This window comes from Aquarana catesbeiana, linkage group LG12 (genome assembly GCF_042186555.1).
Source record: "Aquarana catesbeiana isolate 2022-GZ linkage group LG12, ASM4218655v1, whole genome shotgun sequence".
In the NCBI taxonomy this organism is placed as follows: Eukaryota; Metazoa; Chordata; class Amphibia; order Anura; family Ranidae; genus Aquarana; species Aquarana catesbeiana.
Genome location: NC_133335.1, coordinates 93536217 through 93562846, shown reverse-complemented (window position 1 = coordinate 93562846; position 26630 = coordinate 93536217). Strand labels below are relative to the sequence as shown.

The 26630-nt window shown below is 40.7% G+C and overlaps 1 protein-coding gene across 1 annotated transcript in view; it reads right to left on the bottom strand.

Moving 5' to 3' along the window:
* Positions 1–1042: 1042 nt before the first annotated feature.
* DUSP3 (dual specificity phosphatase 3) overlaps positions 1043–26630 on the bottom strand; it is a 178145-nt gene continuing 152557 nt past the window's right edge. The window contains exon 3 of the mRNA XM_073608219.1: positions 1043–3283. Within this exon, the coding sequence (XP_073464320.1) occupies positions 3078–3283 (206 nt within the window). The 3' untranslated portion in view covers positions 1043–3077. The remainder of the gene's footprint in view (positions 3284–26630) is intronic.

Genomic DNA, 26630 nt, shown 5'->3' with positions numbered 1-26630 from the left:
ATACAAGGGTGTAAAACATATAACTAAATAGAATAAAATTCAAGACAATCAAGTAGATAGTGTGTGACAGCAAAACGGCCTAAACAAGCCCCACACAGCATGCCCGGCACCTGTGTAAATAATCACATGATAGAAATCTAAGGTAGCTAGGTTCATAAAGGTAACATCAAGGGCCATTGTGTCTGTAGCATCATGTAGCTCTACGCGTTTCGTGGATTCGTTTCCACTCGTCAGGAGCAGATGCACTGGATCCCTGTAAATATAGTAAATGAAGTAAACCACACTTTGTTTGAAGATAATAACTATTAATTAAATTTAGAAAATTTAACCCAGTACACTCACCAACCCCGGTAGTAAGCGCAGCATGGGGCGAGCGAGACATGGCGAATCGGGAGCATAGACCACATCACGGGAGCTGAGGCGGCGTGGTAATACGCAACTAACTTGGGGAGATGTAAAAGTGCCTGTGAGGGTTTCCATGTGCAAGAGTGCTGGCATGTGATTCTGCAATTGGGGATATCTGGAAACAAATAAAGAATTGTACTGTGAGATGAAAAGTGTGGAATGGAGTGATGAAAATGTGAGAAAAAAAATGTGGTCTATGCTCCCGATTCGCCATGTCTCGCTCGCCCCATGCTGCGCTTACTACCGGGGTTGGTGAGTGTACTGGGTTAAATTTTCTAAATTTAATTAATAGTTATTATCTTCAAACAAAGTGTGGTTTACTTCATTTACTATATTTACAGGGATCCAGTGCATCTGCTCCTGACGAGTGGAAACGAATCCACGAAACGCGTAGAGCTACATGATGCTACAGACACAATGGCCCTTGATGTTACCTTTATGAACCTAGCTACCTTAGATTTCTATCATGTGATTATTTACACAGGTGCCGGGCATGCTGTGTGGGGCTTGTTTAGGCCGTTTTGCTGTCACACACTATCTACTTGATTGTCTTGAATTTTATTCTATTTAGTTATATGTTTTACACCCTTGTATTACCGTGCTTACATCTTGTGCATATATGTAACCAATGAAATTTAATAATTTATACAAATAAAACTTTTTATATATCATCACCTCTGCATTTCAACCGCTTCAATTCAAAGTCCCACCTTCCTTTTGATGCAAGTAAATCCTTGCAAATTAAGGGGATTTATGATGCCCCCCACAGGTCACCAGAACTAATGTCCTCATTTGGGTTGTCCCCTCTATTACTGTTCTGGGGACAACCCAAAATTTGTGAGTTTTTCACTTTTGATGATAACCATAAACAGGACGAATAGAGAGGGTGAATCTACCCTACGGGGGCAGAGTTAGAAATAAAAACAGGTGTTCTAATCCATCTTCACTCCATCTAAAACAAAAAAAGTTTTGCCTTTAGTTATACTTTAATACGCTTTCAATCAGAACAATTAATAGTTAACCATAGATACATATGTTGTGATAAAGATGCTGTGATACAACTTACATCTATGTGCATAGAACGTCAATGAAATTTGGTCCTCATTAAAATATGACTTGGGAAATCCCTCCTTACTCTAGATGTTTTAATATTTTTTTTTAACTTGTACAATAAAATGTTGAAATTTTGATGATATGTTTTCAATGCATTGTATTTACCTTGGAAGTTACTGCCATTGAAGTTGTTCTACTGTCACAGTGCACATTGAATTGAAAAGAGAGGCGCTTAAAATAAAAATACAGCACATCAAAGAAAGCAGAAGAGTAGATGTTTCCTAAAGTTCTTAAAATTTCCTTTGCAGCGATACTACTTCAGTATCACCCTTCTGAGACCTGCAATAACAGTGTAGATAAGGCAGCGCTTTATAGCTACTATTAAATGTGTTGATACATAGACCCCAAATATATCAAAACAAAATGAACCCAAGAGGTCAAAATAGAAAAGGTTAATACTAAAAACAGAATGGCATTGAACAAAGCAGTGCTAAAAGAAACAAATCATGCTGCTTACAGTAGATATCAGTGAAACAGATGAAAGGTAGTCCCTTATGGTTTCTTTTGTATATAATTGCTGTTGCAAGAAGTGGTAGACTTTACAAAAAATAAACCAAACTAAAAAGGATTGTTCAACTAGACTTTAAAAAGTATACAGCTAAGTGTATTTGGCAACTCAGTTACGAAAAGACGAACAACACCAAGCCACTAGGAAAACCCTAACTAAATATTTTTATATTTGTTGCTTTTAATTAAAGTGATCCTATCATCCACACCCAGTGGAGGTAGCCATTTTTTCCTTTTTAATTGAGGCGTGAGTTAGTGAAAGCCGAGTCTACAAAGACAATATTATAGCCCACTGCTTACTTTTAAAATATTATTATTAATATACTGCCTGTGTCCTTCAAAAGTTTACTATAGCTAGCTCACCCTACAGACTGTACACTCTATGTTCTAAGTCTACTATTATTTCCTTTAGATTCCCCAAACCATGTAACATCTAACACTGCTGCTAAACACCTACCCCATTATTCTTTGTTGACCAAAACAGAAGGCTATCTGAGCTATGCTCTACAAAATTTAGTTATCCCCAGTAGGAGATGGACAGACATTAAAGAACCAAACCACCTAATATTTTCTTACCATGTCCAAATGCCACGCATAGACACCTAAACTCCACTGCCTAAACACCTACCCCATGTTTCTTCAGTGACTGAAACATGAGATTGTCATAGATATAGTCTATAGAGATTAGGTAAACCCAACAGGAGATGGACAGAGAGTAAAGAACTGATTTCTGCAGGCAGCTCAGGCACTTCTAATTCCTAAATTTAGCCTATTTCAAAACTTCAGCTGGATGAAAATGTAATATAAATAAGAAATGCTCAATTGCATTCCTAACAGCATGTATCACATTTTGAAAGGCCATCAGGGCATATTTTAGTGTAGACTCATATTTATTTGCTTGGAGTTGTCTTTGGGCTACAATCTCATGTACATAAACTCAACCTACAAAAATGGCCACCTCCTCTGTATGCAGGTTATGGTGTCTACTTTAAAATTCCTGCTATGGGAATACATTGTACTTATAGCACTAATACGCTAGTTTTGGGGTGGTATTAACTCTTGACTTTTCCCTCTGACACAAGCTTTTCATTGAGCTGGCAAAGCTGTTTCAGAAAACCATCATTAGGTCCAATCTCCCTCTTCTGCCTGACTGTAGCCACAGCTGTTTTTACATCCATCTTGTGACGTAACATGAGGTAAGCTATGACCAACGTGGGAGAACGGCTGTAGCCCTCACGGCAGTGGACAAAGACCCGACCTGAAAGGGGAAAAAAACAAAAAGAGACAGGTTTGATGCAAGAAAAATCTGATAAATGTAGACAGGATTCTAATGAAAACAAATAACAATGTGCTATACTGAAATAACTTGTAGTTTATGTTTTGCAATATGCAAGATAGATCAATTTAGTTTTCAGCAATGACAATTTATTATATCGATTACATGACTTAAAGTGTATGTATAGCAATACATTGCTTTTAGTTTAGGATAGAATAAGGAAGGATTAAAAACCCTGTCAATTGTTTGTTCCTGTCTGTATCGCCTGTGTTGAGATTTTCTTTCGCTTCCTGTCCTGGAGATAAAACAGGAAGTGAGAGGAAAGCTCAATAAATTGAGGAGAATATCATTATATGTTTGTTTTCCATCAATTTTTGTCTTGGTGATAATAGTCACTATGACAAAAAGTTAGGGTAATTCTCTTCAACAGAGACACAAACAGCAAATAAAACCTGTAACAAATCCATTCAGCAGCTGACTCCTACTTTCACAGGTGGGGATTGAATTTCTAACATTTTTGAACAGGCAAACATCGGAAATCTTTAAAGAGTAACTCTAATTTTGTTGAGAGAAAAACATTCCCCTCCAGGTGATCAATGTATAGTGTTGAAGGGATTTTATCCACTTGCTGACCTTGATATAGCCAAAAGACGGCTACAGCATGGTTGACATATCTCTGGGGGATGGGGGGGGGGCGTCTACCCAGAGCCCTGCCCCCCCCGTGCGCCCCCTGGGATGTGCATCAGGCACGCTCTGTGATGGCTGTATCCTTCATACACAGCTGATCACAGATCAAGGTAAAGAACCAATCACAGCTGATCCCACATAAACAAATGCCAGTTATCAGCATTTCCTTTGCTCAACGCGATCACTGTCTCATTTACACTGATAATCGGGGCACTGATCATTAGTTCCCCGATCATCAGTGCAGCCCCATCAGGGCCAATATGTGTCCATCAGTGCTACCTATCAGTGCCTCCTCATTAGTGCAGCTTATCAGTGCTGTCTCATCAGTGCCTATCAGTGCAGTCTCATCACTGGCCATCCGTGCAACCTATCAGTGGCCATCAGTGCAGCATCATGAGTGGACAAGAAAAAATGAAAAACGAAAAAGCTCTATCTGTCTCAAAAAAATTATACAAATTTCATATAGGTACAGTGTAGGTAGCATGACTGCACAATTGTCATTCAAAGTGCGGCAGCACTGATAGCTGTAAATTGGCCTGGTTAGGAAGGGAGTAAAAGTGCCCAGTAGGCAAGTGGTTAACAAACTTTGTTGTAGATTCCTACCTGTTATTCTGTAGAAATAGCTGTTTGCCTGTGTGCAAAGTAAGTGTGAATGGAAGTGACTTTATAATTATCAATCAGCTGCTGCACTAGCAGGGTTCTAATGAGGAAAGTGTCAGCCTGCATTCCTTTAGACAAGGTTTTCCCCATTGGGAGTATTTCACCAAAAATTACATTTTTGTTGCAGAGTATGCCCACAATCTGACTTGTATCTTAGTGCAGACCTCTCAGAAAATTGGTAAGCCAATCACACATGCAGGAAATTACCTTTCTCTGCACCATTTGTGTACATAACAACACTTCCAGATTATCATATTGCATTGCATTTTACAGAAAATGACAGAGCTGCATATTGAAAAGGAAAGGTATTTTTTAACACCATTTAATTACATTATGGCTTGTGTAGCAGTTGTATATCCACTTGCTGCCGAATCACGTACCTAGTATATCATTTGACTTCAAGTGGTTGTACCAGGGTGATGCCTGCAGCTGCAGGCATCACCCAGTACCATTTTTTTTTTTAGAGCTGATGGTCGGCTCTCTTGTAATAGCCAGGGGATGTCCCCCCTCCTGCCTCCTTCCGCAGCTCTTTCGGGCTCTTCTGTATCACAAGAGACCTAAGCTACCAGCTGGCATGTCTGCCAGGTAGTTGGAGACCCATACAAAGCCGGAACATCACTTCCAGTTTACCCGGATGTCAACTGCACCATTTTTCGAAAATCGAAAGTATTCAAAAATACAGATCTTGGTGTTTTGAATGCTTTCAAGGGCAGAGGAGAGGTTTGGGAATGGATGAGTATGCTGAAGATGGATAAGTATGGATGAGTATGGATGGGTGAGCATGGATGGATGGATGAGTATGCTGAGTATGGATGAGTATGGATGGGTGAGCACACTGTGCAGCGATGGACCTGTCAGAGCGCCGCTCTCCCCTATGGGGGATCGGATGATGACGGACCGTAGAGTCCGTCGTCACTTGATCCAATCCGAAAACGGATGCAAAAGTAGGGTTTTCCTCTGTTACACTTTTCGGATCGGAGCGGGTCGGATGTCAGCGGACATGTCACCACTGACATCCGATGCTCCATAGGAATACATGTATGTTCGTTTTTCATCCGAAAACGGAAGGATGAAAAATGGACATACGGATCGTCAGTGTGAAAGAGCCCTTAGAAGAAAACAAGAAAAAGTTGCCTTCCTAATCATTTATTCAGCAAAAATATCAATAGGTGTAATGGTGTACTGTAGAAACAGTAAGTGTACCCTTGGCATCAAAAGGTGGTACTATCCTATCCTTCTTGTATTTTATATAACTGCCCACCAGTCTGACATCAACTCAAAATTTTTGACCTCTTTTTCATGCAAAATTCTTTCAGTTGCCAAATGACAGTGGTATAGTGGGTAGAAATCTCACATAGCAGTAAAAAAGGTTGCTGGTTCGAATCCCAACCACGACACTACCTGCCTGGAGTTTGCATGTTCTCCCTGTGCCTGCGTGGGTTTTTTCCCACACTCCAAAGACATGCTGGTAGGTTAATTGGCTTCCATCCAAAAATTGGCCCTATTATATGAATGTGAGTTGGGGACCGTGGATTGTGGGCTCCTTGAGGGAAGGGACCGATGCGAGTGTGTGATGTATGTGTGGCGCGTAAATTGACGGTGCTATATGGGTACCTTAAATAATAATATAATAGATGAGCATCTTAATGAGACACAACGTACAGGGATAGGGACAATTGTAGGCATGCACCCACACTCACTCAGATTGAACTGGATGGACTGGTGGTTTTATTCAACCTTACTATGTTACTATGACTGTGGGTTTCCTTGCATGACCTGCCCATTTCAAAATCCCCCTATTTTCAATGGGAATCAAATCATGGCTTTGACAGTGGCAGTCTATATCCCTCTACTTCTTCAAGAGAAATTTGTGTTAAAATACTTATTTCTGGTTCAGCTTTAACTTTTGCATGCACATTATCACAGATCATTAAAATTAATCAATAAACCATGTCAATTCTGTGTGCCATTTGTTCAAGTATATCACCTTTATCTGTAGACACTGTTTGAATCAAGGAAAAACAACTATCTCCGCGCCAATGGTGTCAATATTTTTTTTTAAAAAACAATAAGTGAATCATATAAAAAATTGCTACCAGTGAAAAAATGTAATCTAATAGGAATACATATATAGCAAGCTGCTGCCCAATTTGAACATAAATGATCAAAAGTAAGTAATTAAATAGATAGGGGGAACTAGAGACTAGAATATAATAGTTTAAAGTGCAAAAAAAATACTTAATTAAAAACCATAATTGATACAAAATTAAATAAGATAAAGTAAATTATTGGCAATAGAGTTAGTACATGGCCTACAAAAGACAATGCATTGATATCAGTGCTGGTGATAAATTGTCCCAATACAGTGAATACATTCTAAAATGAAGTGATATCTTCCAATATGTGCCAAATTCTTGCCGCTGATATAAAGAGTTCCGTCACCAAAGGAAAGAAGAGAATACACCTTGAAGTAATAGATATCTGCTTACCAGATAACAATGACCCCTTTACTTAAAAAGAGAGTCACTAGCGCTTATGCAGGATTGTGCCTGCTCACATGGACGGCTGGACAACTGGATGATGCTTTAGGCATGGACCCCTCCGGTCCCAATCGTTCAAGAAAAGGATATATGGGAAACAAACAAAGTCTCCATAGCGTAAAACCATTTATTAAAAGGGTAAAATAACATTGAAAAAGCCAAATGGCCGCTTACATTTATAGGTGCCTACCCGGCACTGGGGCTGATCGTTTGTCAGGGTAAGATTGGTGTCAGAGACCCATCACATCGCATTACGGACGGCGTGCGTTCCACCCGGCACGAGAGACAGCCAGATAATCCGGATGTGGGTAAGCAAACACGTGGCCACGTACCGCTCCGACGTACGTTTCGTTATGAACGTCTTCAGGGAAGCGTGCGTTGGTCACTAGGTTACGAGTTAATATCGAAAAAAAGGCCGGTAAATACGGACGTGACAGGAAGTCTTCCATTTGTATCAATAAAGTTGCAATGGCATTCAATAAAAAACAAAAAAAACGGGAAAACAAGGCTCCCCCTAGTGGCTCTAAACCATACGGGTCTAATAGTCACTCAGGCTGAAAAAGGTAATAGTTGTCTAGCACCATTGCCTATTGCCATATGGTACTCCCCCTGCTGGTTGTTTCCAAGTAGGCGGAAAAATCCCCATAGTGTCGATAATATTGTGTTTATTGGTTAGTAATGTGAAACCAATAAAAGATAATTTTGGTTGGTCTAGATTACCATAGACAGATGATTCAACCCTGTGATTCCGTGCAGCCACAGTCTCGGTTTACATTAGCATGGTATATACTTATTAGTGCAAGTTGTACAGGGTAATCTGTAACACTAAGTGGGTGCTTTAAATAGAGCTAGTAGGTAAAATTTTAATAATTAATAATTCAAAATAAATAAATAAAAATTGGTAAAGGTGATAACCATACCCTAAACTCCCTATCAAAGGATTAATCATTAAACAATTCATAAATTGGTATGTCTAACTATAGATAATAGAATTGGAAAGGTTTAGATACATCAAATGAGACCACAAAAATAATTAGTTGTGTTTAAGAATATTGTCTTTATTACATAACCCTAGACTAGTCATTAGTTAAAAAGCAGTTAAGATCTAGATCTATATTCATTCCATTCGGTTGCATGGTTTGTAATTTATAGATCCAATATGTTTCATTTTTGGATACTGCCCTTTTCATATGGGTACCCCTCCAATCTCTTGAGATTTTATCAATACCATAGAATGTACACAATGATGGATCACTATCATGATAGAGTTTGAAGTGTCTGGAGACACTATGGTTGGGGTAACCATTTTTAATGTTTGTAAGGTGCTCATTAATTCTTACTTTTAGTTGACGTGTGGTTCTGCCCACGTATTGTAGGGAACACGGACATTCCAAAACATAAGTTACATGTTCAGAATCGCATGTAATGAGGGGTTTGATGTTAAATTGTTGTTGGGTTACTACAGATTTAAATTGGGATATCTTCTTCTTTGTACCCGGTTTCCTAGTTATTTTACAAGCTTTGCATCTGGCACAATAATGGAAGCCAGATCCATTTAAGAACGTAAGTGGTTTCTTTGGCGGATCAGGTACATTGGGGGCTATACGATTTCTAAGGCTGGGGGCCCTTCGGTAAATGAATTTTGTTTTTTTAGGCAGGGAAGATTGGAGATCTTTGTCTTTAAGCAGAATAGGCCAAAATTTCTTAAAAATGCCTTCTACTGTTCTGTATTGACGATGAAAACCTGATATGAACGCACAATCACCTTTAAATTCTTTTTTTGGTTTAGGGGCCAACATGGATTGCCTGTCCATGTTTGACACCTGTAAGACCAGTTTGTCTAATACATGGATAGGGTAACCCTTCTCTACAAATCTAGTGGTGAGAATTTCTGCTTGCGAAAAAAAATCTGAATCATTATCGCAATTCCGTCGTATACGCATATATTGCCCCTTAGGTACAGCCCCTATCCACTGCGGGTGATGGCAGCTGTGTGTAGGGACATAAGCATTGCGGTCTGTTTCTTTAAAGAAAGTTTTTGTACTAATGGTGTTACATTGTTTGGAAAGTGTTAAATCTAAGTAGTTCACTGTGGTTAAACTGTACTCCGCTGTAAATCTTAAATTATATCTGTTGAGATTCATATACTCTAAGTACATCAAAAAACTTTCCTTAGTCCCCTCCCACAATATGATAACATCATCGATGTATCTTTTGTACAAAAGAAGTGATTGAGATCTATTTTTAAAAATGGTTTCTGATTCCCATTTGTTTAACGTGATGTTTGCCACACTGGGGGCATATCGAGCTCCCATGGCTACACCGCCCGTTTGATTGTAATAATCATTTAAAGCCCAGAAATAATTGTTCCCCATAGCCATGAGATAGTCCTTCAATCAGAAATTTGATTTGTGATTTTTTTATGGTGGATTTATTTGAGAAAGCCCACCTAACTGCTTCTAACACATCTGTTTGACGTAAGTTAGTATAAAGAGACTCAATGTCTATTGTTACTAATAGAGTTTGATCAGTAACAACAATAGATTGTAGTAGTGTGATTAGTTCTCGACTGTCTTTGAGATAGGATTGGCTCTGTGAGACCAGAGGCTGGAGGAATATATCGAGTTATTCCCCCACCCTAGAGTACAGAGAGCCAATCCCACTCACTATTGGGCGGCCTGGTGGGTTTTCCTTATTTTTGTGTATTTTTGGTACTATATAGAGTACCGGAATTCTGGGTGTACTTAAAGTTAGATAATCTGCTTCTTTCTGGTTTAGTATTTTTTTTAGTGGTTCCTTTAGTGATCCATTTTAATAGTTCTTGTTTTAGTTGTGGGGTGGGGTTGCATTTCAGCTTTTTGTATGTTGTAGTGTCATTCAGCAGTCTTGTTAATTCTTTGTTATAATTTTCCTTAGTTAATATTACCAATCCTCCCCCCTTATCAGCGGGTCTTACCACTATCTGTTTATTCTCCTCCAATTTTTTAATACCTTCCCATATTGTTTGATTACTTTGATGTTTTGATACTTCTATTAGACGTACTTCATCCTGGACCATGGTCCTAAATACTTCTATATGGTGATTGGAGCCCTTTTTGGGGTTGAATACAGAATTATTTTTCAGGGTACTGTGTATGAATGGGTCATCGGTCTCCTGAGTTGTGGTGTTACTATTTTGGCCTGAAAAGTGTTTTTTGATATTCAATTTTCTTATATATTTCTCAATATCCACAAATAGATTAAACTTGTCTATGTTTTTATTTGGCGCAAATTTCAATCCCTGTGCCAAAGTTTCCAATTCTATATCAGAAAATTCTATATTGGTTAGATTGAATAGTCCTGATTTTAATTGTTTCTCTTCCTTTTTCTTTCTCCCTCTCTTTCTACTTTTCCATATAGTTCTGTTGAGAATTGGTTGGAATTCTGTATGGATCCTTCCAGTCTCTCCATTCCCCCCTCCCTGGTGTGGATAGGGATTATGTACTGCTCTACCCCTAAAATTGCCTCTAAAATATCCCCTAGGGGGTCTCGGTGGATATTGGTTGCGGTTATTGGCATAATATCCATATTCAGGTGGTCTATAATCCATGGGGGTGGGTCTATTGTAATTAGATCCCCAATAAGGTGAGTTATAAGTTTGTGGATAGGGATACGAATTTGTTTTGGAATTATTGTTTTGACTGTGAGCTGCTCTATTGTTAGTCCTCTGGGGTGTGTTTGGGTTCCCTTTAGTTTTTGTTGCCATATTGGCTACAATATTATGTACTTCAACTTCCCTCTCAGCTGATGATTCTTGGGGTGGGGTTATCTGTAAATTTTCTTGCCATTTGTATACCCTATTTTCTTCATAATCCTTAATATCTCTAAAATATTTTTTAAGCTTTTTATCTTTAATCTCCCCATCGTATTTGGCTAGATGGGTACGTAATTCTTTGGCCTTATCTAGATACTCTTTGGAAGACATAAATGGCTCCATAGTTGTCTTGAGTTCTTTTATTTTAGATTCCAAGACAACTTTCTTAGCTTGTCGCCGTCTTACCATCATTTGCATTAGTTTCTGTTCACAGGCGTTGAAGAATTGGTACCACTCATCGAGTAGTCCCAAGTCCTCAACCCCATCATTAGGACTTATATCCCATCTTAAACTCCTGGGGGTTAGATTCTTGCCTATATACATCTCTAGGGATACTATATCCCACCACAGCCTAATTACTGTTTGAATCAAGATCTAGTATTTGCCTGTTCAAATGTGTTACAATCAACAATTTCCATGGGGTGTGCTTACTTTTTCACATGACTGTTTATACATGTCCAGCATGAACAAAAAATCTCAAAGCTACATTTTCCATTTTCCCCACGTTGCTTCCCTGCATTTCAATATAGCTATCTTGCACTGCAAGTTATGACTTGTCTTGATATCAGAAAATTAATTCATACTCTACAACCTGATCACAAAATGATGGAAGCACAGTGGTTATATAGCTGCAAAATGCAATGGTAGCAATAAACAGAGTGGATCAACCTGTCAAGCCTGGAATTTAATTACTGCTGATGTTCACACTTTGCTAAAGAGAAAAAAAAGAGCGGTAGAAGAATCACATCTAGGACTTCAGTTTTGTGCCAATGAAGATGACTGCATGTGGTCTTCTCTGCATTTGAATTTTTGTGCATTTTCATTTTGTTAATGTTTATTTAATGTGACAATTAGGTTTTCTTTCAACAGACATATAACTTCTTTTTAAATGGCAGCTGATGAGCACAAAAGTTATGTCTCAACTAGTTACTGTTGCAGAGGAAGTTCACATGAAGGCGATAGAATGAATTAGAATTTTGAAAATCTTGAAACCTATTTTAACCGGTTCAATACAGGGCATTTTCACCCCCTTCCTTCCCTGGCCAATTTTTAGTTTTCAGCGCTGTTGCACTTTTAACGACAATTGCGCGGTCGTGCAATGTTGTACCCAAAAAAAATTGACGTCCTTTTTTTCCCCACAAATAGAGTTTTCTTTTGGTGGTATTTGATCGCCTCTGCGGTTTTTATTTTTTGCGCTTTAAAAAAAAGAAAAGCGACAATTTTGAAAAAAAACACAATATGTTTTACTTTTTGCTATAATAAATATCCCAATTTTTTTTTAAAAAAACACATTTTTTCCTCAGTTTCGGCCGATATGTATTCTTCTACATATTTTTGGTAAAAAAAAAAAAATCGCAATAAGCGTATATTGATTGGTTTGTGCAAAAGTTATAGCGTCTACAAAATACGGGATAGATTTATGGCATGTACAAAATATATATATTTATTTATTTTTTTAGCGGCGATCGCAATTTTTTTTCATGACTGCGACATTATGGCGGACACATCGGACACTTTTGACACATTTTTGGGACCATTCACATTTATACAGCGATCAATGCTATAAAATTGCATTGATTACTGTGTAAATGTGACAGGCAGTGAAGGGGTTAACCACTAGGGGGCGGGGAGGGGTTAATATGTTTACTAGGGAATGCTTCTAACTGTAGGGGAGGGGACGTACAAGGGGAGGAGACCGATCAGTGTTCCTCCGTTCTGGGAACACAGATCGCTCTCCTCTCACCTGACAGGCTGTGGATCTGTGTGTTTACACACACAGATCCACGGTCCGGCCCGGTTAACGGGTAATCGCGTGTGCCCGGCGGACATCGCGGCCGCCGGGCACACGCACCGGGTCCTGAGCAACGCGGCGGGTGGGCGCGCGCCCCCTAGACAGCCGGAAATCCCAGGACGTCATATGACTATATGTGGGTAGGGAAGTGGTTAATCCTGCTGATAAGGATTCTTGGAGTGTGAATATCAATGAAGCCATAGTTACCAACTGTCCCGATTTCCCGGGACATTCCCGGGATTTAGGCTCCATGCCCGATTTTGTTGTTTCACGGTAAATGTCCCGAGAAATTCGGTTCTTCACAGATTTTTGCCGCCGCCTGCAATTTTGTTCAATGTTGGCAACTATGTGAAGCCTTGGCCTTTTCTTCTATATACAAGCACAGTGGCATTTTTTTTCCATACTGTGTGGATGCTACATGTTACAACTTGCAAGTGTTCATAAGTCATTGGGTATAATGAGCTTAAAGTGGAAGTCCATGCTAAAACTAAAATGCCTGCATCTATAGCCACCACATTCTAACGCTTACCTCTCTAGCCCTGTAAAGAAAAAATGAGTATACAGATCTTTTCTGCCGGCGATCCGACCAGATCCCACGCTGAGCTGTCGACCGCAGCTTTGCTGTGGAGGCAAGAGCACAGGACACGTCCGACAACGGAAGCCCCATAGTAGGTTTATGGGTGATGTCACATCCCATTTAGTTCACAGCCATTGTCATCCATGTCCTCTGCAGAGTTTCTGCCACTGGAGATCGGGTCAAATCGCCTGCAGAAAAGGTATGTATACTTATTTTTCTTTACAGGGCTAGAGAGGTTAGTGTTAGAATGCTGGTGGCTATAGATGCAGGGATTTAGTTTTAGCATGGACTTCCACTTTAAGGTATTAATGATCAAGTTGTTGTGCCCCTAAAGCTTGGTAGACATGAGCCAAATATCAGCTGGTTCAAAAGAAAACAACAAGAGAACCCGCTCCAGGTCTCTGAGCCTGGATATCTCCTCCCTCTTCAGGTATGGGTGCCGGCTCTGTATGCAAACTATGTGCAGAGGAAAAAAAAGAGATCCGGACGGCCGCACTCCAATGAAATATATTTTAATGGTGTCAGTCCATACAGCAAAGAATAAAAAAGAACTAACGCGTTTCACACCATGGTTTCAGGTGCTTACTCGTAGCTTGATCTTAAAACAGATAGTAATGAAATATGTACAAACAAAAACGGAAATAGGCTTAATTGAAAAATGTGCACACCCACTGCAAGTGTGTCAGAAACCATGAATCGGACTGAGACAAAAGTACAGTTAAATCTCACTTGTTTAATAATAATAATAAATAAAAGGTAAACAGAGTAAAACATAGTCAAAACATAGTCAGAGTTTGGGAACCAGAACGGATAGTCAGACAAGCCAAAACGTCAGGGAGCCAGAGATGAGCTTAGTAGAACAGCAAGCAGGATCTGGAGCCAGAAGGAATGTCAGCCAAGCAAGTCCTTAACAGGAAAACAGGAGAGCGTCTCTAGAGATGCGACCAAGGTGAAGGCAGAGATCATCTGGGCTGGACGGCTTAAGTAAGCAGGACTGACGGGCAGAATATCATCAACAGGTGAATCAACAGAAATAGGAACTGGCAATTAGCCGACAACTGAGCGGCCAGCTTTGAGAAAGAGGGGCTGAGCCCAGCCCTGACAGTACCCCCTCCTCAATGACCCCTCCCCCACGGAGGACCACCAGGCTTGAGGGGAAAAAGTCTATGGAAATCACGGTGGAGGACAGGGGCATATATGTCCGAGGATGAGACCCAAGAGCGTTCCTCCGGACCGTACCCTTTCCAATGCACCAGGTACTGTATATGCCCACGGAACCTACGGGAGTCAACAATGGACTGTACTTATACTCCTCATGGTTCTCAACCTGTACAGGGTGAGGACAAGGCTCCGAGGTGGTAAAGCGGTTGCAGACCAAAGGTTTTAATAAGGAGACATGAAATACAATTGAGATATTCATATTAGAAGGAAGGTCTAATGTGTAAACCACTGGGTTAATCCTGTGAAGAATATAGAAAGGACCAATAAACCGAGGTGCGAACTTCAGAGAGGGAACACGAAGTCGGAGGTTGCGAGATGACAGCCAGACCCTGGTAGGAAGGCGCAGGCAGGCGTCTGCAGTCAGCATGGAGTCTGTACCTATCATTAGCATGTCGCAAAGCCTCCTGGACTTGTGCCTGACCAGTTGTTATGATGGTCAGAAATATAGCAATGTAGGAATTACTCCAAGAACTGACAAAGTGGTAGACTCGCTCTGATTGATACTGAGATGAAACAACTGAAGTCTTCTTCTTCACAGATATCAAAATAACCCGTTGTGGGTAGAGCAGTCAGACATAATTGAAACCCAAATCCTTACGATAGTTTATACATTTCATAATGCAAGAATTGGCTAGTGAAAAACCTTCCACCTATAAGAATCACTTAAAAACTAAATTTGAAAAGTAAAAACTTCAATAAATAAAACACATACAGACATATGTGTACATACAGTATATTCATTGACACTAGGAGGATATCTGGAGAACTTCAAGTAGTAACTGTGTATTAACGCTATACTGTGAATTTATCTATCCATTTACTATCCCCTATATATGTGTGAGGAAAATTAAATCATCATAGTTCTTCTATATCAGTGTTCCTCCAGCTAGATAGAGCCCCCACGGCACAATCATGAGACCCCCTGTCTCTCGCATGGCTACATGTTCTTACAATATAATTTAATTCATAATAACCTTATTTAATAATGATAAACAGCCTACACTGTAAGCATGCAAAATAAGAACAGAAACGCGTATAAAATGGGGAAGAGAGATACATCTAATACATAAGATGCACATGAATATCCAAAAATATCCAAACAACATGTATATTACACATGTCGCACCAATGTGCATCACCAGTAGGATGTTGAATAACTATGTTTATCTAATCAAAATTCATTAAATCAGAGAAACAAAAACAAAAACCACTGGTGAATTCTCTCTTCTGTGTCATCCCCCACAAGAACACAAACCATAAATGTTCAGACTCCTGAATAGGAAAAATTCAAAGCACTATTCATAATAATGGGAAACATCCCATTCATGATTCATACCTGCTAGCTTTCTGGTATTAGAAAAGAAGATCCAGTAGACCTCTCTTTTACATAAAATCCTGAACTTATCTCCTCCTCTGAATGGCCTGACTATTTTCTCCACTGCCTGAATGACCAAACTAGAAACATCTTTTTGGTGTACTTCATTCCAATGCCTGGCCAAGTTTGGTGTTATGATCCTTCTGTATGTCATATAAATGATCATGAAGGCGGTCCTGCAACCTCCGTGTTGTCCGTCCAACATACTGTACATGGCACAGCTTGCATGTAATGATGTACACCAAATACCTGGTATTACATTTTATGACATTTTATGAATATTGTTATTCTAGATTGTTTGCTAATGGCAGTAGGCTGGATGGAGTCCCCCTTTAAAATATAGGGACAACACGAACATCCGTTCTGCCCAAATCTAAATGTACCCTTGAATTGTAGCAAGGGGGGAACATGATCCTTTACTAGTATAGAGGCTAGGTGACAAAGTTCCCCCAAGGATAGGGCCTCTACGTGATACAGTTTTAACTCCTTGGGCAAGAATCTCAGCATAGACTGGATTATTGAATAATACCGGCAAATGTTTCAAAACGATGTTCCTGATTTTGTTGAACTCAATGCTGAACGGTATGGAAAAAAATAGGTGTTGAAGGAAAAGAGTTATGCTTAAACCTAATCAAATCTCTGTTCCTCTCATTTTCCTAGCTTTATTATCTCGTAATAAATTATCTCGTGGAGTGTTATCAGCGATGTTAATAGCTCTGTTTAAGATGGTTTTAGAGTAGCCCAACAGAGTTCTGCTGAAACGGAAATGCCTACACACGATCACACCAAAGTCCGATTGTTTGGAACGCCATGACGTACAATGGGACTAGAAAAAGGAAGTTCAATAGCCAGTAGCCAATAGCTGCCCTTATGTCATTTTTGGTCCATCGGAATAGCATACAGACGAACGGTTTTCCCGATAGGAATTGATTCCGTTGGAAAGATTTAAAACATGTTCTATTTCTAGGTCCGTCAGAATTTTCGAAGGAAAAAGTCAGATGAAGACTACACGATCAGAATATTCGATGGAATGATTCCGCCTGACCTTTTCTGCCGGAAAGTCTGGTCGTGTGTATGCAGCATCAGAGTATATTTAGGGTGGCTGGAATCAGCTCGTAAGAGCTTCAGGTTTCCTGAAGAGACTGGTGACTACCCTGCTTCCTTCTCCCTTCAAACTTACGTCAAGAAAATAGTTAGAGACCGAATTGTTGCGCCCTGTAAACTTCAGATTCAAACTGTTATCATTTTGGTAAAGCAACAAATCCTCTAGACTACCAGCTTCTTCTGAGACAAAGAATAAGAAGTCATTTATGTAGCAACCATAAAACAAAAAGGGTGTCTGCACGACGGGGACCATCACATCCAAAGATGCTGGACTTCTCCCACCATCCCGTGTTGGCAAGAGAATGGGAGAATTTAGCTCCCATAGAGGTCCCGCATCTCTGCAGGTAGTAGTCCCCATCGAACATAAAGAAATTATGTGTGAGAAGGTATTCCAAACTGAGAAGAATGAACTCCTGATAGACCAGCAAATAACCACTATGGGGGTCATTTACTATAGCGCCAAAAAATTATCCTGCAGTACCAAAAATGGCTCTCAAAAAAGGCCAGAAAGACTTCAACTCTCAGAAAGACTTCAACTCTCAGAAAGTCAGTGCTAATGCAAATGGAAAGCAGCGCTATTGCCGGCAATAATGCCTGTCAGATCACATATGCTGGAATAGTGGAAGTCAATGGGGCTCTAACCTGCAAAATCCAAAGTTCTCACTGAAGGCTTATATGCAAGTTCTTTGCTATAAAAAGTGTTTGGAGACCCGGGTCCTGCCCCAGGGGACATGTATCAATGCAAAAAAAATGTTTAAAAATGGACGTTTTTTCGGGAGCAGTGATTTTAATAATGCTTAGAGTGAAACAATAAAAGTGTAATATTCCTTTAAATTTCGTACCTGGGGGGTGTCTATAGTATGCCTGTGAAGGGGCGCATGTTTCCGGTGTTTAGAACAGTCTGACAGCAAAATGACATTTCAAAGGGAAAAAAGTCATTTAAAAGTACTCGCGGCTATATGAATTGTCGTTCCGACAATACACATAAAAGTTCATTGATAAAAACGGCATGGGATTTCCCCACAGGGGAACCCCGAACCAAAATTACAAAAAAAATGGCATGGGGTCCCTCTAAATTCCATACCAGGCCCTTCAGGTCTGGTATGGATATTAAGGGGAACCCCGCGCCAAAAAAAAAAAAAAGGCGTGGGGGTCCCCCTCAAAATCCATACCAGACCCTTCAGGTCTGGTATGGATTTTAAGGGGAACCCTGCGCCAAAGCACCTTGTTCCCATGTTGATGAGAACAAAGGGCCTCATCCCCACAACTCTTGCCCTGAGGTTGTGGGGGGTCTGCGGGCGGGGGGCTTATCGGAATCTAGAAGCCCCCTTTAATAAGGGGACCCCCAGATCCCGGCCCCCCCTGTATGAAATGGTAAGGGTACCCCTACCATTTCACAAAAAAAGTGTAAAAAATTTTAAAAATGACAAAAGACAGTTTTTGACAATTCCTTTATTTAAATGCTTCTTCTTTCTTCTATCTTTCTTCTATCTTCCTTTGGTTTCTTCCTCCATCTTCTTCTTCTTCTGGTTCTTCCTTCGGTGTTCTCGTCCGGCATCTTCCTCCACGGCGCCTTCTTCCTTTCTTCTTCTCGGGCCACTCCGCATCCATGATGGGAGGCTCCTGCTGTGTGACGCTTCTCGTCTTCTGACAGTTCTTAAATAACGGAAGGCGGGGCCACCCGATGACCCCGCTCCCCTCTGATGCACAGGGACTTCCCAGAGGCTTTACCCGTGACGTCAGAGGGGGCGGACAGGGAAGTCCTTGTGCGTCAGCGGGGGGCGGGGTCACCGGGTGTTATTTAAGAACCGTCAGAAGACGAGAAGCGTCACACAGCAGGAGCCTCCCATTCAGGAGGGGGGTGCTCTCTGGTTCCCCCTTCTTTTCCTGCGGCCTGCCAGGTTGCGTGCTTCGATAAGGGTCTGGTATGGATTTTTGGGGGGACCCCACGCCATTTTTTTTTGGCGCGGGGTTCCCCTTAATATCCATACCAGACCTGAGGGGCCTGGTATGGAATTTAGGGTGACCCTCACGCCATTTTTTTTTTTCAATGAACTGTATTGTTGGACCGACAATTCATATAGCCGCGAGTACTTTTAAATGACTTTATGACAATAACTTGCATATAAGCCTTTAAAATTAGCATTTTTAATTATTCATGTTCGAGTCCCATAGACTTTAACGATGTTCTTGTGTTCAAACAAATTTTTTGCCTGTTCGCATGTTCGGGTGCGAACCGAACCGGGGGGTGTTCGGTGCACATGGGCCAGAAGCAAATGTGTGGGGATGCCAAACAAATCAATGAACCACACCCACACCAAATCTAACTACCACATCCACCCCACATTGATCAAGCACAAGTACATATCATACCCTTATCCGGAAAATGAGCAGCACCTCCTCTTTGCTAAAGAGGGACCTCGCCATGTCCACCTAAATGGAGATCCTGACCAGCACAGGAACTTCCGGGTGATTACAATGACTTACTTCTGGGTCAGAAGGCGAAACCACACTCTTTTGATCGCTGCAGCGAATATTTGATCGCAACCACAATTAGAATGTTATTATTTTTGTTTTGTTAGCAGATATGCAAATTTGTATTTATACTTATGATACTTAAAGGCATTCAATAAGAAATGGTGTCCCTGGGTTAGCAGCAGGTGAATGACAAAAACAAAAGGCCCAGTTTGAGCCCTGGTTCACACTGACAGAGGGAGGAAATCGTTCAGCTGAAATCACACAATTTCATTCCCGCATGTCAGTCCCGACTGCAGGGGGAATTTCAGAGACATCTGTGAAGGTCTCTGCACTGATATCAATACAAATTGCACCCCAAAGTTGCACCAATTAAAACAGTGCAATTGCCACCGCTTTGACATGTCAAATCGCACCAATGTGAACTAAAACTGACAAATACAACACTGCCTATCCACCAGCTGAATTCATTACCTGCAATTCTCCACAGCTGTTAAATATAAAGATTCCACCTTTATCATTTGTGGCGATTTTGTGGCGCCGCACCAATTTGCTAAAGTAGTTCCTGCACTACTTTTGCTGATTTCAGGTGCGACTTCAATAGACATTTGTATATGAAGCCACATGTCTATCAAGTAGCACCTGAAATCATGCTGACCTTGCTACTTTGAAATCGTGAAGTAGCGCGATTTCAAAATAGCATCAATGTGAACCAGGGCAAAGAGATTTGTTTTTTGGTGCACAAATACATATTGAAATAAAATATAAGAGATATTGCACTTTCCCAAAACCACCACGCACAAAAACTGAAGAGAAAGAAAAGTAGAAGAAAAACAAACACCACAATAAAGCTCAATAATGTACTTTTATTTTACCAGCAGAAAAAAAAATGACATTCATTTACTAGCTTCAAAAAATTTGGACAGGATATATGGTGCTACATTTAGCAATGGGATTTTAAGGGCCCTGCTCATAGCAGCTTACAATCTAAAATTTGACAAAACCTTAGAGTAGACACAGTTTTAATTTCAGTGTATAATGGGCAACACATCACATTTTTATCTGCAAGATTATAGAAACATACTTAAAACAGTAATTCTTACAAAGCATTCCAACATAATATTACAAAAGACTTATTCAAAACACCCACCACCAGCCCACAATCCACAAATACATACATTGGTGACCATGTTCTGCTGGAAGCTGCATTTCGGTGTACACGATTAAACAACGAGATCAAAAAGAGTAGGTCAGCAGATGCTTCCAAACAATGTTTGCATGATCAGACAGGAACAATACACACACAACATTGACAGCATGGCTACATAAACCCACTTTTGGGTGCACAAGAATGCACAAGAATTTAATCAAATATTCCTAGTTGGGCATTTGTCAATATGCACAATATCATTCCTTCTCCCCCACAAATCACAGCAAAAAACCTGACCTTCTCAGGCCAAACGAACCCCCCTACTGCAGGCCTTTATATAAGAGAGGTTGTATTGTTAGCACACTGACACGCCCAATAGAAGTACACGCCCACCAGTATCTTTAAATCTATCTCTTCATGTATGTCTAAAGTGATTGCACCTGATGAACATGAACACATAATACTATTCGTAACTGTGTTAGCCCTTGGCTACGTGCGTCAAATCTCCAACTACAGGACAAAGATCAAAGTCCATTTGCATCCACATAAACAAAGCAACAGTTTTCTAAGCATATGTACCTGTGCAGTGTAAACCCTAAAATTTGAAATGTCCAAGTCCCTGGGCATGATTAGTGCTAACAAACATTAACATCAGTCCCTGGCTGCAATGAGCTTCCAATATAAAGTCCAAAATTAACTTTCTTACATTAGAACCTATTTCGACAGGAGACAAATAAAATGCCAGCATGTCTTTGGATTGTGGTGAGAAACCCACACAGGGAGAACATATAAACTTCAACACAAGGATTAGCATGCTGGGGAATTGAACCAACATCCCTGGTACTGCTAGACAGAACTGCTAACCACTTAGCCACCAGGCAGCCTCACACATGTCCTCTGCATCTCTGTGGTGTGAACCAGCCCTAAGTCCATAGCCATGCTCAGTGTCACAAGCAATATACAATATATTGGGACGCCTGCCTTTAAACGCACATGAACTGTAATGGCATCCCAGTATTAGTATTGGGTTCAAAACTTATTTGGCCCACCCTTGCAGCTATAACAGCTTCAACTCTTCTGGGAAGGCTGTCCACAAGGTTTAGGAGTGTGTCTATGGGAATGTTTGACCATTCTTCCAAGTGCATTTGTGAGGTCAGGCACTGATGTTGGATGAGAAGGCCTGACCTACAGTCTCCTCTCTAATTCATCCCCAAGGTGTTCTGTTGTGTTGAGGTCAGGACTCTGTCCAGGCCAATCAAGTTCCTCCACCCCAAAATCACTCATCCATGTCTTTATGGACCTTGCTTTGTGCACTGATCCAAATGATTTAGTGGAGGGGGGATTATTATGTGGGGTTGTTTTTCAGGGGGTGGGCTTGGCCTCTTAGTTCCAGTTAAGGGAACTCTTAAGGCGTCAGCATACCAAGACATTTTGGACAATTTCATGCTCCCAACTTTGTGGGAACAGTTTGGGGAAAGCCCCTTCCTGTTCCAACATGACTGCACAAAGTGCACAAAGCAAGGTCCATAAAGACATGGATGAGCAAGTTTGGGGTGGAGAAACTTGACTGGCCTGCACAGAGTTCTGGCCTCAACCCGATAGAACACCCTTTGGCTGAATTAGTGTAGAGACTGCGAGCCAGGCCTTCTCATCCAACTTCAGTGCCTGGCCTCACAAATGCACTTCTGGAGGAATGATCAAACATTCCCATAGACACACTAAACCTTGTGGACAGCCTCCCCAGAAGCTGTTCTAGCGGCAAAGGGTGGGCCAAATCAAATTTTAACCTTACAGACTAAGACTGGGCTGCCATTAAAATTCATGTGTGTGTAAAGGCAGGCGTCCCAATACGTTTGGCTAAATAGTGTATCTGGAAAAGACTTACAATGGTGGTGGAACCCTCCTACACATAAATACTACATTTAGACATAGTTATAGGACCTGGGAGATGAGAAAACTTCTCTACATGAAGCAACATGGTTGAGATTTGAACCCAGACCCTCAGGGACACTAAGCAGAAGTTCTAACCTCTAAGCCATGGAGCTGCCACATGCGAGAACCTCCTACACATAACTACACATAAAAACACAAATACTGCATGTCTTTGGACTTACAGAGGTGATGGAATTACATTACTCATATTATTATTATTATTATTGATTTATTCTGTGATATTTGGTGTTTTTTTGTGGGTGAGAGTAGAATATTACCCTCAAATTTTTGGGAATTACATTTTGCTTTCTGATGTTGGTACACATATCACATTTTTTGGGCTCAAATTATGAATATTTGGAAATAATAAAAAGCACAAAAAATTGTGGTTCAATTTAAATTTGCATCAGCAATGGTATTGTTTGTGGATTGTAAAGACACCTGTGTGACGTACACCGGACTAAAATAAGGAAGTTGATAGCCAGTAGCCAATAGCTGCCCTAGCATCGGTTTTTGTCCATCGGACTAGCATACAGACGAGCGGATTTCTGGGTCCAGCGGAGTTACGACGTAAAGATTTGAAGCATGTTCCAAATCTAAAGTCAGTCAGATTTGCGACTGGAAAAGTCTGCTGAAGGTCCAATGAAGCCCACACACGATCGGATTGTCCGCCGGATTTGGTCCATGGCGTCCGTCGGACAAGTCCGGCCGAAAAGTCCGACCGTGTGTACGCTGCATAACAAGTTAAAGTGACAGAGAAAAATATATTTTACCAAAACATCAAAACATTCCACATTCTAGCATTCTTAAAAACTAAATATTTTAAGTAGAAGCAACAATGTTGCAAAAGAAAATTTATTTCAGAGAAAGATACATTTCACCTCAACATTAAAAGTTTTTTTTTTGTGAAAGTTAGAATTGTTCCATTAGAATCAATGGCTGAAACTTGATTTGGACTAGAATAGAGCAGATTTTCACTTAAAAAAAATGCTCTCTAATTAGCTCTCATTTTGGTATTTACTATAGTGCCGGGTAAAAAAGACACGAGTTAAAATGAGAGTTATTTTCAGGTCTGAGCATGCTCAGTTGTGTTGGCACCTAGTTTTCCAAAACGAGGAATTTTTCACTTCTCAGACTTTTAAAGATATTTCAGTGTAGAAATCACTTTTTCGTTTAAAAGCAGACTATCTTTAAATAATATACTGCATATTTCAGTACCATTTAGGCAAATATATCATGCTCTAAACATTATTTCCATGGGCAATTCTCCAGGTTTTAGCAGAGTAAGGGTTTGTGCGCCATTTGGTTTCAGGGAACTATAGTAAATTCAATTTTGGAAGTATTTTCTCACCAGCGCTATAGTGAATGCTAATTAGCGGCAATTAGTGCTAATTAGTGCGGCAGCTCTATAGTAATTGACCCCCTATATCTTGATACAAAGAAAGACACTGCCTTTAGATCCAGGGAGTGGGGAATACATGAGTATAAGCTGGTGACATTACATGTCACCCAGCTCAACCCATTTCTCCACATAATATCTTTAACCTTTTTGAGGAGCTGTTTAGTATTCCTCAGGTAACCAGGAAGACCAATCACTATAGGCTGTAGCTGATGATCAATCCACTTACCTAATCGTTAATTTAATGAGCCTATGCCAGCCACAATTGGTCTGCTTGTTAAGGGATTACATCCCTTATGAACCTTAGGTAAAAAGTGAAAAATGGGCATAATAGGGTGCTCTGGTATGAACATACTCCTTTCTTTGTTGGAAATAATACCTGCTGAAACTCCTCTGTCTAGTAATGATGACAGTTCCTTCAAGAAGGGCTGTGTGGGTCAACCCTGAGATGTATATACAGTATCTCACAGAAGTGAGTACACCCCTCACATTTTTGTAAATATTTTATTATATCTTTTCATGGGACAACACTGAAGAAATTACACTTTGCTACAATGTAAAGTAGTGAGTGTGCAGCTTGTATAACAGTGTAAATGTGCTGTCCCCTCAAAATAACTCAACACACAGCCATTAATGTCTAAACCGCTGGTAACACACGTGAGTACACCCTTAAGTGAAATTGTTCAAGTTGGGCCCAATCAGCCATTTTCCCTCCCCGGTGTCTTGTGACTCATTCATATTACAAGGTATTAGGTGTGAATGGGGAGCAGGTGTGTTAAATTTGGTGTAATCACTCTCACTCTTTCACACTGGTCACTGGAAGTTCAACATGGCACCTCATGGCAAAGAACTCTGAGGATCTGAAAAAAAAAAAAAAATTGTTGCTCTACATAAAGATGGCCTAGGCTATAAGAAGATTGCCAAGACCCTGAAAATGAGCTGCAGCATGGTGGCCAAGACCATACAGCGGTATAACAGGACAAGTTCCACGCAGAACAGACCTCGCTATGGTTGACCAAAGGAGTTGAGTGCACGTGCTCAGCATCATATCCAGAGTTTGTCTTTAGGAAATAGATGTATGAGTGCTGCCAGCATTGCTGCAGAGGTTGAAGGAGTGGGGGGTCAGCCGGTCAGTGCTCAGACCTTACGCCGCACACTGCATCAAATTGGTCTGCATGGCTGTCGTCTCAGAAGGATTACTGAAACCATGTCCTGTGGTCTGATGAGACCAAGATAAATTTATTTGGTTCAGATGGAGTCAAGCATGTGTGGTGCCAACCAGGTGAGGAGTACAAAGAAAAGTGTGTCTTGCCTACAGTCAAGCATGGTGGTGGGAGTGTTGTGATCTGGGGCTGCATGAGTGCTGCCGGCACTGGGGAGCTACAGTTCATTGAGGGAACCATGAATGCCAACATGTACTGTGACATACTTAAGCAGACCATGATCCCCGAGGGTAAAGGTGATGGACTGGCCAAGCATGTCTCCAGAAATAAACCCTATTGAGCATCTGTGGGGCATCCGGAAGGTGGAGGAGCGCAAGGTCTCTAACATCCACCAGCTCCGTGATGTTATCATGGAGGAGTGGAAGAGGACTTGCCCTCTTCATGCCCAAGAGGGTTTAGGCAATGCTGGAAAATAATGGTGGCCATACAAAATATTGACACTTTTGGGCCCAATGTGGACATATTCACTTAGGGGTGTACTCACTTTTGTTGCCAGCAGTTTAGACAATTAATGGAGTGTTGAGTTATTTTCAGGGAACAGTAAATTTACACTGTTAAACAAGCTCTACAATCACTACTTTACATTGTAACAAAGTGTCATTTCTTTAGTGTTGTCACGTGAAAAGATATAATAAAATATTTACAAAAATGTGAGGGGTGTACTCACTTTTGTGAGATACTGTAGGTTGCAGAGTTAGCTAACTGACGTATTGCTTAATTTTTGTAAGCCTCAGCATCCATGACCACCACCAGCCCACCCTTATCTGCATTACTGATGACTATATTGTCATCATCCTTCAGATCTTTTAAAGTCATTTACAGTAAGATTATCATGCATACGATTAATCACAGATTTTCGGGCTAAATTAGTCAAGTCTCCTTCCACCAATTTTTGGAAGATATCCATATCCTTGCCGCGTGAGCCTACTGGGTAAAAGTCAGATCTCAATTGAAACGGTATGCCGACAGACGGCAGCCCCTGCTCATCACAACAAGGATTGGACTCAATAGCCAGATCTATAAAATCTTCTAACACACTTCAGAGAATAAATGAGGAGAAAAAGGAGAGGAGGAGGGATATGGAGAGGACTCACCCACCACCGATTCATCACACAGGGAGAACGAACGAGTTTGTTAACACATCCAAAATAGGTCGGGCAAAAATTAAGTCCCTTGGACAATAGGGACACCTCTGCATCCTTCATAGTCCTTTGAGACAAATTGAGAACGTTGGCGGGTGTTATTATGAGCAATTCCGTAGATGGTATCTGCTTCTGTTGGCGGTGTCTCCTTCCGCTCCCCCCCCATCTCTTCTTTTTCCGTCTTTCCTCTTCTGCTTGG